General features: G+C 36.7%; 1 protein-coding gene across 2 annotated transcripts in view; it reads right to left on the reverse strand.

Moving 5' to 3' along the window:
* Positions 1–2,970: 2,970 nt before the first annotated feature.
* ARHGAP15 (Rho GTPase activating protein 15) overlaps positions 2,971–14,815 on the reverse strand; it is a 640,576-nt gene continuing 628,731 nt past the window's right edge. For both annotated transcript variants that reach the window (XM_017523184.2, XM_037736629.1), the window contains one exon: positions 2,971–3,329. In XM_017523184.2, the coding sequence (XP_017378673.1) occupies positions 3,146–3,329 (184 nt within the window). In that variant the 3' untranslated portion in view covers positions 2,971–3,145. The remainder of the gene's footprint in view (positions 3,330–14,815) is intronic.

Here is a 14,815-nt window from a genome sequence, read left to right on the forward strand (position 1 = left end):
TCACAATTAGAACTGACCCTAAGAATATAAAATTATAATTTTATTCCTAGAAAGTGTTACACATTTTACAAACACATGTAGACTCACACACAAACACATACGTGAGAAAATGCTGCTCTCTTCCAACTAATTTTTCCCCTGCCCATTGGTGAATTTAGAGATTGTCTAAGAAACAAAGTTTCTCTACAGCTTTCTGACTTTAGAACCTCAATGGAATCCCTTTGGCCTGAGGATTAAATCTGAGTATTTTATTGTGGTCTATATCTGATTCCAACATCTTTCTGTAGCTTCATATTCTGAAATTGCTAGGCACTTCACCCTTTATTCAATGAGCTTCTCACTTTTCCTTGAAGATGTCAGGTCTTTCACAACTCTGTTCATGCCATTCCTCCTTCCTGGTACGTCTTCAGCATTTTTATTTGGTAAGTCTTCATTAGTCAAGATTAGATTGAAAAGGTTACCTTTCCAATGAAGCCTCATTTGACGCTGTAACAGAATCAGAGGACAGTTACTGTGACTGAGTTTTTTGGTCTTCTGTCAACCACTGACCATAGTTGATATCTCCGGAATAGCTTCTGTTCCGTTTGCCCATTCATTCAACAATATGTTTTGAGCATCTTTACGTATAGGTACTGAATCTTGGGTCTACATGCTTACCAAGATGGCTAAGGCACTTGATCTTGTATTGAACTGTAATTAATTATTAGGGATAGTCTCCCTCATTGGACTGAAACTACAGAGAGTAGAAATATTTCTCTAATTTTATATTTGTGTCACTAATGCCTAGAATTTTGCATAGTTCAAACTAGGTTATAAAGAAATGCTCACTGGCTTTTCATGACTTCTTGCTGGAGAATATTGACCAGTTTTATGAAATGTATCCTCTTAGTCAACCTAGCATACTTACGATCTCAGCTTTTAAACATGGAAGACTTGATATGTCTATCGTTGCTGTATTTGAGATGTTACAGAATCTAATAACTTTTTGGTGTAACCCTTTTTATTCCTTTAGTGTGTTAAGTCAGATCCTGTGATGGGCACTTTGGCTCAGCACCTTGGAATGGCCTTTTCCCCGGAGAGGAAACATTCTATAATTAAATGCCCTTAGCAGGCAGGGACAGGACACAGCTGGGGTTTGAATCAGGCTAAATCCCATCAGATTGAAAATCAAGAAGCTGATGCTTTTGAAGATTATAAATCTGGAAAGCAGCAGAGACAAGGGGCTGTGAGTCCCTGCCCAAAGCAGGTAGTGCCACTTCTCTTTGGCTTTCAGTGCCGCTTCTCTCTGGCTGATGCTTCCAGAATAAGTTTAAAGATGGACACGTGTGAAGGGATAAGATTTTAATGCTAGAACAAGTAAATCTGCTCTCCCCCAACCCTTCAAAAAGGGAAGTAATCAAAGGCTTGGGAAAGACCTAATTGAGAGTATGGAATGGCATGGAAATGAGAAGGACTTGAAATAGAATGCCAGAAACTCTTGTTTCATATCTCCATGTTTTTCTGAAAGGCATAATTACAATTTTACATTTAAGAATCGGTTAAAGCTAGCAAGTCTGCCAGCCCGCTGTTACTGGTGACTTCAGATCATGGGGTTCTGATTCGTGTGACTTTTTTCAGATGAAACTGCACTTCAGCAGGTATTGTAGTGGCTTCTCTGTTCTTAGCCACAAGCCCAGTGACTGGCGCCATTGCTAAAATGAAGACATTCAAGAGGGGCGAGGGAGTCCTCTGCTTCCTCAGGCAGCTCCATGGATGCTGGAGCTGCCTGCACATCTGGTTGTCTATTGACCAGACTCTCCCCTTTTCCTTGAATACTCCATCTAGACAGACAGCCTATGCTGCGGAACTGATTATCGCTCTAAGTGTTTGCTCTGGATCTCTGCTTTATGCATTTTATTTACATGCTTTATTTTTCATTTTATGAACAAATCGATAACTAGACTTACTCTTTATCACACTGGATTAGTTTTATTCCATTTGAATTTGATTAAAAAGCTGTCAAACATAAGTCTACATTTTTATCAGCAGAATACTTTCATAAAACCAGTATGAGATGTGTTCAACTAGAACATGCTTTTCAAAATAAAACAATGTTTGATATATTCTAGACAGTTACCCTTTTGTTTATCCATGACAACTGAAAGTAACCATCAAATGGATAAAGCAATCTAAGTCTAGTCAAGTAATCCTTAGGGCATATGAAAAAAAGCCTTTAAAAAAAGTTCTTTCAAGATGGATTTAATGTAATTCACCAATAAAGCATCCTCAGAAGCATAATAAAAATTCTACATAAAATGACATAGCCAGGGAAAAGGAAGATATACAGTTTGATGAAGATTCAAAATGGATGTTAACATTAAAAATGAGCAGTCATGCAATTCCTGTGTAATATAAAGATCAAAATTGCAGGGCACTAATTTGGCTTCTAATTTATAAGATAGTATGTTTATGGGACTACAAATAGTATTTATAAAAGAATTCAATGGCACATGCTTTGAACTGTCCTTTTTCTTGAGAAAAATTGCCATTCAACATGTTATATTTACAAATTTCACTGTATAGCACTGCAAATAAATGGACTATTTATATAGACAAAAATGTTCTGGAAAGATGAAATATATCTGTTTTGGTTGTGAACCTGATCTCCATCATTCTATTTACAAATTATTAGCTTCTGCCCTCCTACCTGTTTGTGTTCTGTGTCCAAGTAAGAGTATGGAGTCATGCCTAAGGCAGCGTGGATATTGGGGAGGCACATGTGTGCACATGCACCCCTACTCTCAACCACACTCACTCACATCTCCACGTACACAACCACACACCCAATGCCCTGGAGCAGGATTAAGGCAATTTTTGAATCTGTGCTATTCTTTGCCTGTTATTTAATAGCACGAGTTATGCATAATGTGCTCCTAGAAGGGCTAGAAGGCTTAACACTGAAGGGGTTAATGTAGAACACATATACACAAATATTGTCAATTATTTTATTCAAATGTTTGGAACTTAAACACAAACTCATCATTAAGTTTTCACAAAATGAGGCATCTGTCGCTTGAAAGGCAAAAAATATTTCAGAAATATGTTTACAGAAATGTAAAAATATTAGGCATCAAGACAGATGTGAATGTATTCAGTAGCTTGTCTGTCAGTCTTCCTCTGAGCCGAAGATCTTACTGTACTCGCTCAGCATGAGCTCAGCTATCTGGTTCTGGTAGACCATGTGGATCGCCATGTTTCCTGTTTCATTTTCAGCTCGCAGAAGGGTGGGTCCAAATACGATCCCTAAGCTTTGCGTTGACATGAGATTCTTGGAGGCTTTGGCCACTATCCTGTGGAGAGAGAGAGAGAAAAAAAAATTTCCACTGGAGTTTGAAGTGAAATTGTACTTTGGAGTGATTTAAAAAAGGTTTCTCATTCAGAAAAAAATAACTATATTACAACACTATTTAATCTTTTATCCTACAAACTTTATGGAATTAGAATGTATACGTTTTGGCGAAAGGATACATTGCCTTGTCCAACTTTTTACCGCCACAATACCTGGGTATTATGGGTACTCAACAAATATTTGTGAAATGAATGAGTAATTATATTAAACAGCAAAAATGAAGTTAACATGATTCAGCCTTTGAAATGCTTAGCAACAATTGAGGAGACAGATGAGTGGCACGCAAAAATACATAAGAATCCAAACAAAATACCCAGAACAATATCTGCATAATTAATAGCTGAAGGTAGACATGAGGGCTGAAAAAAATTAAGTTGTTCATGATTAGCATTGAGTAAAGTATTCTTGGCAAATGCTGATTGGAATATGTTTTGTGGAGGAGATAGGTTCTGAGACAGTTTGGTATATGGCAAAATTCTAAGTGTCTCCATTCATTTGGACAGCCAATTTAGCTTATGCTGCAATAAAATGCAGAATCCTGTAGCATTTGCACAGGAAAAGAGCCCCATTGGAATCAAATATGTATTTGCTTGTGTGAGGACCCTATGGAGAGCTGGAATATCAATGAAACACTAGGATTGGGTTTTATTAATGGTAATGACTTGCCTGTTCCAACACAGGACTCCTAAAAAAGAAAATAAAGCCCTATCCCAGAAACGGATAATTAAAAAAGTAATACTATTCTGATGGCTGAAGCCTACTTGATTTTATATTAAAATTCAGAAGAGTGGGGTTTAAGTGATAAGGAAATAAGGACAGCATATGGAAGAACAGGGTGCTAAGAAATATCAAACTCTTCATTCTACCAGACATCCCAACCCAAGGGAAATAAGAGTGTAGACAATAAAGCAAGGCAAAGGAACTTTTTTTTTTTTTACAAAACTGTGGGGTCTCTGGCTTCAGAGCTCAGTGTGGAACATGGTTGTGTTGGTTGGACTTTAGTAGGCCTCTCTCTGTTTGGCCTAAGCGGGCCTACATGTCTCTGAATCACAGGAGGCAGAAAGACTGGCATTACAGTAGTCCCCCCGTCTCTTCAGGGAATATGTTCCAGGATCCCTCCTCCCACCTGTTTCTCCCAGTGGATGCCTGAGACCTTGGATAGGACTGAACCAGATTGCCATCAGTTAGAACATGTTTCTGTTCCATCCACAGATGTAATGCCTTTTCCATCTTAACTCAGCACTCATCATGCACTGTGGCCATAACTTTTGCAGTCTGAGGTAAAACAGCAAAACTAGCACAAATTTATTTTTCCTTCTTGACAATTTCACAGGTGTAAGATTTAGTCTTACTGTAAATCATAGCAACCTCAGCATACAATTTTTATTCTTTCCTTATTAAGTCGAGACCCTCCACCCCTTCACTGAAAGGAAGCATGTTATGGCTTCTCTTTGGCAATCTGTATTGCCAGCATCACTGCCCTTGTGCTTTGGGGGCCATTATGAGGTAAAATGAGGAATCCTCGAACATAAGCACTTTGATGCCACAACAGTGGACCTGATAACTGGGAGGGCTACTCTGACTAATGGCACTGAGTACTGATAGCTTGGAGACTCTAGACAAAGGGAGGAGTTATGCCCCAGGTGGGAGAACTCATCGTGCTGTTCAGAATGCACTTATTAATTGTATATTTCTGGAATTTTCCATTTCATACTTTCAGACTGTGGTTGACTTTGGGTAATTGAAACCACGGAAGGTAAAACCACAGATAACAGGGACTGTTGCATTTTTTTTTTCCCTTCATAAACCTGAATCTCTGAAGAACCACGTTTGTGACCAAGAGGCCATGCTGTCCATCTCTTGAAAGAGACTGAGCAGGGCCAAAGCCACATGCCTACTGCCTGGTACCTGCCCACCACCAAGCAAACTCATGGCATGTGCTGTGGTTTGAAAACCATATTTGACCGATAATAACTATTGTTCTAAGCAATTTTATTGTCTCATTTCATCATCATAACAATCCCATGAAGTAGCTTCTACTATTAAGCTCATTCAACAAATGAGAAGACTGAGGCATGAAGTGGTGTAATGGCCAGGGTCACACACAGCTGGGGTTCAAGCCCAGGCAGTCTGGGTCTGGTGCCTGTGGAAGCATCACTGCCAGTGTCTGTAATGCCTCCTGGACCTAGTAACTGGGCCTGCTTTTCACTCTGCCACCTTCCACATGACCATATGATCCATTGTAAGAAGGTCTGAATTTTCATTTTTCCCCCTTAGAATTGTAATTTCTAGTGGACAAAATGACTCCGTAGATTAGATTATTAGATTAGTAGATTTCTTGTGGGCAAAATGACTCAAATTTAGACTGAATACTCAGGATATGCTGCTTCTCATATTCCCTTTTCTTCTGCTTTAAGAAGAGGACATTTGTACCTGTGAGCACTGTTGGCATGGGTACATTTCTGGAAGGGACTCTTATGTTTTTAGAGCATCAGTGAATTATCTGAGGCTTCACATTGAAAGTTTCCTTTGGAATATAAGTAGCTGTGCCACTTTGCTATTTCATTTGCCAAAATCCTATTGAGTGAATTAAGCATCCTCCTATCTGTAGATGGCAAGTGGAATGGACTTTTGCTTCTCTTTAACATGCCCATCTAGCTCAGTTTAAGATCTGTCCTGAGTCTCTCCCAGACATGCATATTGTGAAAGTCATTAGTAAGTCAATACAGGTAATGCAGGTTTTTCCCTTTTGGTTTTAAATTAATACCTTTTTATGATGCTAACTCCTTCATTCCGTACACACACACATATATTTAGAGGCAAATATGGAGATAAGTAACATAAATAATCAGTTGAGTACTTACTAGGTGAAAGTTGTTTTAATAACTTTACATATTGGTAGCAAATGTCTAAATTGATAAGATTTTCCTAGCAGAGAACAGGGCTTGGAAGTCATGGGCCATGGAGAAGGTAGAAGCAAAAACAAGACTGCATTGAAGGTACAAAGTGGTATCTTGGCCAAGAGGGTGGTAGAAGAACATTAGGACTTGGAGTCCAGGAAATCTGAAAGGGCAAAAGGATGATATAAAAATAGAGGACTGAAGATACAGTTACCCATTTAATTATGGCTATAATTTTAGTTGGCACAGAGACAGTGAGATTAAGGTTATCTGGGAGCCAAAACTGAGTCAGATCCACAAAGGTGAGGCTAAAAATCAAGGGAGATCCAAGAGCTTATTAGTGGAGGGACAGTCTGAGGTTATGGAAGTGGAATCTGGAAGGAGCCTATAGATTTGGAGGAGCTTAGGTTAGGTATGTGGAGGAGTAACTCAGCTCTCCGGAAGGACTCGGGCCTTGGAGAGCAAGAAAACTGAAATGGGGCTAGATTATTTACTCTTTCTGCAGCATTCTTTGTATTTGTCCAGCTCAGCAAAAGACCTGGTCTTAGAAACCAGAGTACAGCCAAATGTAGGGGAGGGAACCAAGGAAGTCTGAAGGGGGAAAGAGATGAAGATACAGTTATAGAAGGAAGATTTGGAGGCTAGAGCTGTGTGCCTCCCTGGGGGAAGCATGTGTCTGAATGTCTGAGTGCCCCTTGGGAGAAGGCTTCTCTATCTTGGACACTGGGCCATCGTGGGAGACTCCACTCCTGTAGTGAATTTCTCTGAATGCATGTTACCTAAATTTGCTGTGGAAAAATGTTCATTTTGTGCTTTTATGCCTGTGTAAATATAAAATATTAATTCCGCCTCAAACCTGAATCCTTTGTATTCATTTCCCTGCACATTTTCCATTTGCTTTTAATAAAACTTATGAATGTTTTAAATAATCTCGTTTAAGTAAAATTTTAAAAATAACACATAGTTTTGTATTCCTGTTATATTTGCATTATTGCAGGTTAAATTTTTTCAGCAGGTTGGAATTTTTTCCCTGAGGTAGGAAAATCAAGTTACTTATAGTAACTTTTAGGAAAATTAAGAGTCATTAAGAAAGTTAGTAATAAAATATAGTATTATATACAATGTAGGCTTTCTTGCTTATTCACTATTTCAAAATTTTATATACATATATGCATATACACATGTATATATATCTATACACATACACACATATATATATAAATTGGCAATTTATATTCTAAATATCAACCAAACAGTAGTTCATGTGTTAAGAAATCATTGTTTTTAGGTTAGAACAGGTGAGGGTAGAGATCAATTTGGGGTAGAAGTCACCAAATACTGAACTATATAGTTCAGGTTGACTAATACATTCTCATATTAAATTTTAAATTATGTGTGAATAGACATTTCCAGCAAAGAAGGCCCCAAACTGGGGATGTCTGGGAAAATATATTAATGCTTTTATAAACGTCATGATTCAAATGGAAACTTATGTATTCCCTACCATGCTGGACTCCTAAATAGTTAAGTGGTTGATTTAGAGCCACAGAAGGAATTAACCACAATTTCAAAAATATAGTTAGAATACTTTCCTGCAAAATTATATTATCTCTCACTCTTTTTATATCTAATTATTGTATTTATCTCTCTTTTTTAACTTCACATTGATAGATATAATTTTCACTCTTACTATGGGGACCAGCGGGCATTGCAAATGCCATTATTTCTGAAGTTTTAAACTAGTAAAACATATGTAGGAAAGAAATATAGGCTGCTGGAAGAAATAAAAGCCTTGCATGGAATAAAATAATTTAGTGTCTTAGATGCAAAACTCTCAAAAACAGTCAGTTGTCCTTCAAGTAGCTTGAGCTTCAGTTGAGTTGTTGTATTGTTGGAGGGGTGAATCTGATCCAGAAACCATACAGATTTTTACCATGGTTTTGGCAATACCTTTCAATAAAATGAGTTCCGTAAAACACCATTTCTCTGATATGCCACACGAAAACGGCATTCCAAAGTAAAGGTTTTGGAGAAAATTGAGTGCCACTTTTCTTCTTGGATATTCACAATTATGCACAAAAGCATAATAAAGGCTCTGAAAAGTCCTGCAGGAAAAAAAAATACCTTTGCCTATCTTTAACTTGTGTTCTCCCTAAATTACCTGAATCTTGTACAGAGATCCTCTTTTTTGAGTAACACTGAAGAGTGTATATTAAGAAATGCTGCTCTCATGTGTTTTGCTAAGGACCTACCATTATATAAGTCTCAAAATGTTAGGAATTTATCCTCCTACACCACCACGGCTTCACAGCTCTGTAGCAGCTAACTCAGAAAGAAGTCAGATTGTGGTCATTCTGGCTAGTTCCACCTCTCTGGAAGGGCTTAGGTTTCCTTAGGCTCTTAAACTCCATGACTGGTGTTATAAGTTTTGAGCTACCATTTAACCTGTTTTTAGCAAAGAGATGAAAGAAACTCTCCTTTTATGACAAAACAGAGGCCAAAAGGCAAAAGAACTAACCCGAATGAGAAAGGTAAGAGAAAGACATGGCTGAGACATTAACATACACTGAGCTGATGGTGGGCCAGAAGGCACAAAAACATTTAGACCTTATGTCAACATTTGGGAATTCTTCTTGATGTGTATTGACTTACCATTTACTCCCAAGAAATCATAGCAAAGATACGTGATTCTAAGCAACATGAAGAGCTCAAAGTTTAGTGCCTCTGAATGCTTAACTAATAGAAAAAAAGACCCCAATTCAATTCTTGAGAAGGGCTATTTATTTATACTACTTAGTATTAAATAGCCTGACAAAAATAATTATGATTTTATGAATTTATTCATGAAATAGCACTTTGTATACATTCCTAATAAAAGCATTTCCTATACCACTAAGTAAAATTCAAGTTTATAAAATCTTAAGAATTCATTTTTCTAGCAAGAGCTGAAAAGTGATATACAGTTTATGGCATTAAAAAAAAAAAAAAAAGCTACCTTTTGTCAGGCCCAAATGGGAAGAACAATGATTCATCAATTTAAGTTTATTTTAGAAACAATTTACAATCCAGTGCTACAGATGTTGGACCCCCGGAAAAGAAATCCTCTCAAAAAAGCCTTATGCTGGGTAAGATTTTCCAAAAATGAGCTGAATTGCTAATTCAAAGAAATTTCTTAGTCGCATGAAATCACAGCCAAATGACTCGAACTGAAAGAAAACTTTACTATACAACTAAAAATTAATGCTGAATTAAGAAGACCAAAGCATTTAATAATAGTTCAGCTCCAAACAGATTTATGGATGCGAACTTTCTTTCAAGTTTGTGCCTTGCTGTTACCATAGTGACTTGCAAAGTGTGTTAGAAGCCACATAATTGCCTGCAGGACAACTCTGAAGTTATGAAGGTGTATTAGAAACGTTCTCCTCTGTATCTGTAGAATGCCATGATTTTCCAACCCACATAACTTTAGGATAGTTTTACTGGAATGGAGAAAGTGATGGTAAATGTATTCCTGCCATCAGTTCACACCTGGCTTGCAAAATATAGCTCAGCCACTGCATGTGAAATGTTAATTGTGCCTTTGACCACTTAACTAAAGAGAGGCTGTTAAAAATAGAATAAATTTTCAATATGCTCAACTTATGTTTCCTATGTGCTATAACTATTTTGGGGGGGGATCCATGCTAACCATATGCTTGCCTACCCTCAATTTGCACAAACTATACTGCTGTCTACACTGGCCTTTTTATAAGATTGAGGACTTAGCAGAAATTCCACCTTCTTCTTTAAAGTTATAATTGTATGCCAGAAACATTCTCAAGTATTGCAAAAGCAGAAGAACATTCACAAGCATTTTTGCATTTAACATTAGTGTGTTTCAAGGTGGTCATTCAAGATAATTCAGCCATGTTTATATGCCAGTTTATATATCCATTGGCTAAAACAAATAGAAAAGTCTTCAATTTTATATCTAAACATCATGACATTATTTTCCAAAATAACTATCATCCTAAATAGGAATTATTGCTGTATTCTGACATTTTTGCTTTTAAATAAAAGCAAAAAATTATAAACACATTGCTTTGAAACTATGTGTATATAGTTATTAAGTACATTATAGCAAAGGAGCATTATATGGCAGTTGAGTAATGATAACTACTATGGCCATATTCTTCCCATTTATTGAAACTCTTTGCATTAATTTCAATGTAGAAGATTGAAACATTTGCAGTTATTCACTTATTTCATGTTTTTATTGATTGGGCATTATAGTGATACTGTAAAGTATCTCTAAAGCAATAGTTAGAATATTTAATAAGACGTGAGAACTAAAAAGTAAAAAAGCAGTGGCCCATCTGCTTCAATTAATAAGGTATTTCTCATCAGAATATGTGTTCTGTAAGGTGATAACAACCACAGATAAAATGGAATATCGGAACCAAACTCCTGACACAGTAGATAATACCAAAAGGAAAAATTTACAGTAGTTGCTGTGTGTTACTCTTAATACCTTCTATGTGCTAATCACTGTGCTTCAAATATATCACAAATTTTAAAGGCAGATTTTAAAATCAGCTTTAAATTTTTTTGATGATAAAGAAATGCATTATATGAGAAAATTTGAAAAGCTTAGAAGAGTATAATTAAAAAAACACTGGTAACTCGATGTAATCATTTATGCATAAAAATCTATTGAGTACTTACTATGTGTTTGACACTATTCTGGATATTAGGGATGGTGCAATGAATAAAATAGACAACATCCCTGCCCAGCTGAAGCTTATAATTTAGTGGGAAAACAGACAACAAACCATACACTAAGCAATATATAATGTGACTTCAGGCCCTGAAGTACTCCAAGAAAAGCTGAGAAAAACAGAAGTAATGGTTCTGCCACCGACCCTAGGGAGGCTTAAAAAAAAAAAAACCCTGATGGCCTGGAATCCATTCCCAGAGATTCTCTTATTTAATATTGGGCAAGGCCAGGCTGCCTTCATTTTTGAATAGCCCCCAGGTAATGCTAACGAGCAGAATGGTAAGAAGTGCTACGTGTATTAGGGTGCTCAGAGAAGCCCTCTCTATGGAAGGGGGATTTGAGCAGAGTCCTGTCGAGGTGCACATATCAGAAGAATGAGAGTTCTGGGCATGGAATAGTAGGTACAATGCCCTGGTGGTGAGGAATGTAGAGCATAGTCTGGCTGGAGGCCAGGGAGTGAGGGGAAAGAGGTAGGAGATGCTGTGGAGGGACTTGGGGGTCATAGTAAAAATCTGAGACTTATTTCTAAGGGTGACAGAAATCATTTTTTGGGGCTTGAGCAGGAGAATGATACTGCTAGAATTTAGAGATGATAGAAATGTTTATATAATGTATCTACACACAACTTTGAGAAAATGTACTTTATATAATTCTGCATCTGGTATTTTTCACTTCTAACAGAAATAATTCCTATGTCTTATATATGTAAAATATATCACTTCATCATTACCTAATATGGAAGAGAATGAGTTGTGCCCTATGCTTTCTTAGTATAAGTGAGGTAAATAAAAATCTTTCCATGTTCTCTTCTTCTACATTTTGGAGTATTTCTTTAGGCAGTGGTTCCCATTCAGGAGCAACATCGTATCCTACCCCTAAGCCCCACCCCTTCACCCATGAGGCACTTGGCGATATCTGGAGACAGTTTTAATTACCATGAACAGGTGGGGTGGGAAATTGCTACTGGTATCTAGAGGATACAGGCAAAGGATGCTGCTAAACATTTTGCAGTGCACAGGCAGCCCTGATGACAAAGAATTAACTAGCCCCAAATGGCAATAATGCTGCAGTTGAAGACCCCTGCCTTAGTGTAAAATAATAGAAATGTAACAACGTGACCAGTGGTTCTCAAACTTTACACTTCATGGTTGTAATTGGAAGGTATTAAAAGGTAGGTTTCTGGGCTCCACCCCCAGATTTCTGATTCAGCGAGCCTGTGGAGAGGCTTGATAACCAGCATTCCTGTCAAGTTCCCAAGTTGTAACAGTACTGCTGGTCTGGTTGGGATGCACACCTTGAGAACCAGCACCAGATTATCAAGTTATGGCTCTTTTTTCCTTAAAACATAACATGTGGGAGGGCCTATTAGTCCCATTAGTAGTAGTATAATTTGGTATTATTCTTTTTAGAAATAACTGCCATACATGAAAAATAGTCTGTCATTCTTTGAACTTAGGATTCTTTGAATTTAGAAAATGGGGAAGAAGTTAACAAAACAAACACACAGCCATGTGTGTCTCACTTCTGTGAACATCTCCTGCCTTCTTTCACATTTAGAGCGTACACTTTTATGTTTGTTTGTTTAACCCATTTTTCTTTTTGTACAGAAAAACTAATACATAGTCTTTTGGAAAAAAATGTACTAATAGGAATTATTGAAAAGTAGAAAGTAAAAACCTCCCCTGTTTCCTAGTCAGATTCCTTCAAAACTATAATTAACAGATGGGTGTTCCTTCTGGATGTTTTTCTACTCATCTATCTATCCATCTACCTATTATATATATATATATATATCACAATTATATATATATATATCACAATTATATATATATATAATTTTTTTCCTTTTTAAAAAAGATGAAATAAAAAATACATAATGTGCTATAATTTGCTTTCCCCCTTAACTATATATCACGGGCATGTTTCCAAGTCAGTACATATAAAAATACCTCATTCTTTTTAAAAAGTTGTTACATTTCATAGTATGGAAATACCTTAATTTATTTAACCATTTCTCTGCTGGTAGTCTTTTAGGTTTCTTCTAATTCTTTGCACTTACAGACAATGCTACAATATAATCTTTGCATATGTAGATTTCTAAGTTTCTTTTGTATTAAGAGTAACTTTTCATTACTTTTGTGGCACATACGTTCTCCCAATTCTTGTTTCTAAATTGCATTTACTTAAGTTCTTACGCAGTCATATCTAGTACTATTTCTTTTGGATTATATCATTGTTTTTATTATCATAAAATTCATCCATTTAAAGAGATCAGATAACTATTATCAGTCTTCTTGTTTTTAAAAATGATTTTAAATAGTTTCTAAAAGCATATAATGTAATTCACTGTAAGTATGTTTTATTGTGTGAAATTTGATGGTAATCTAAATTTACTTATTTTTGGGAAGCCAGCTAATTTTCTCTATGACATTTGTTGAATAAACCATCATTCTCCACTGATTTGTGATACTGCCTTTTTTGGTGCAGTTTGCCTGCACTTAGCCACACACCCTAGTATACCCTACTGTGCTGATTATCTCTCTGTATGTAAGTGTGTATATATATGCATATATATACACATACATATTTTTTGTGTATGTATATTTTAATTTATATAATCAATCAGATATTAAATATATGTGTGTATAAAATATGTAAACACACACACACACACACACACACACACACACACACAGTTTTTGAGACAGAGTCTCACTCTGTCACCCAGGCTGGAATGCAGTGGCATTATCTCGGCTCACTGCAACCTCCACCTCCCAAGTTGAAGCAACTCTCTTGCCTCAGCCTCCCAAGTAGCTGGGATTACAGGCATGTGTCACCACACCTGGCTAGTTTTTTGTATTTTTAGTAGACTTTGGATTTCACTATATTGGCCATCCTGGTCTCAAACTTGTGATCTCAAGTGATCTCCCTGTTTCAGCCTCCCAAAGTGCTGGGATTACAGGCATGAGCAACTGTGCTTGGCCTCTCTGTGTATTTTGATCCAGTATTCTGCTGTTTAAATCACTGTGAGGCTACTGTATAATGGGATATTTCTCTTCCCCATTTTTTCTTTTGTTCAGCAGTAAGAGAAAAATTTCAGGTGAACTTTTCCAGATGAACAAAATGAGCCTAAGAAAGACTAAAAATTTGATTCAAGCCACACAGGAAGTAAGTGGCAGAGCGTAGATTAAGATGCAGATCTTTATTACTCTGGGATATATATATGTACTTTCTGCAAATAGCTAAGATCCAAGCATTTTGAGTTTTGACATCAAAGTCCTTCCTAATGGAGAGGCCTGAGACCTGAGGAGGACTTGGGAGAAAAGTGAGTCAGAGTCAGCAAGAAGTCTTGGGTGACATGTTTTGATTTTTTTAATCACCTCATTCACATCTAAGGATACATCTGCACATATGAGAAGGGTGTTCAGATGGAAGAAAAACCAAATTTACATGTATTGCCTTTTTCTCCAGATTCACACAGAATTAAAAACTTCTGAAAACATTCATTTCTCATTGTAAATGGAAATGCCCTGTTAGCAAAATGATTATTTCAGTTATTTTTTTGAGGTGTTTTTCCTCATGCTTTTAAAATGGTTTTAGCCATTCATATTTAACTGTTTCAGCATTAAAAGAATTCTTAATTTTTATTCCCTGGGCTCTGCTGATATACCATTAACCACTGATAATATCAATGTCCTGGGAAAGCATTGCTCTGCGTTTAGGGGAGAAAGGCTAGAAAATATATTATGTTGGGAGTACTTTTAGAAAGAA

This window comes from Cebus imitator, unplaced genomic scaffold, assembly GCF_001604975.1.
Source record: "Cebus imitator isolate Cc_AM_T3 unplaced genomic scaffold, Cebus_imitator-1.0 Scaffold27, whole genome shotgun sequence".
Lineage (NCBI taxonomy): Eukaryota > Metazoa > Chordata > Mammalia > Primates > Cebidae > Cebus > Cebus imitator.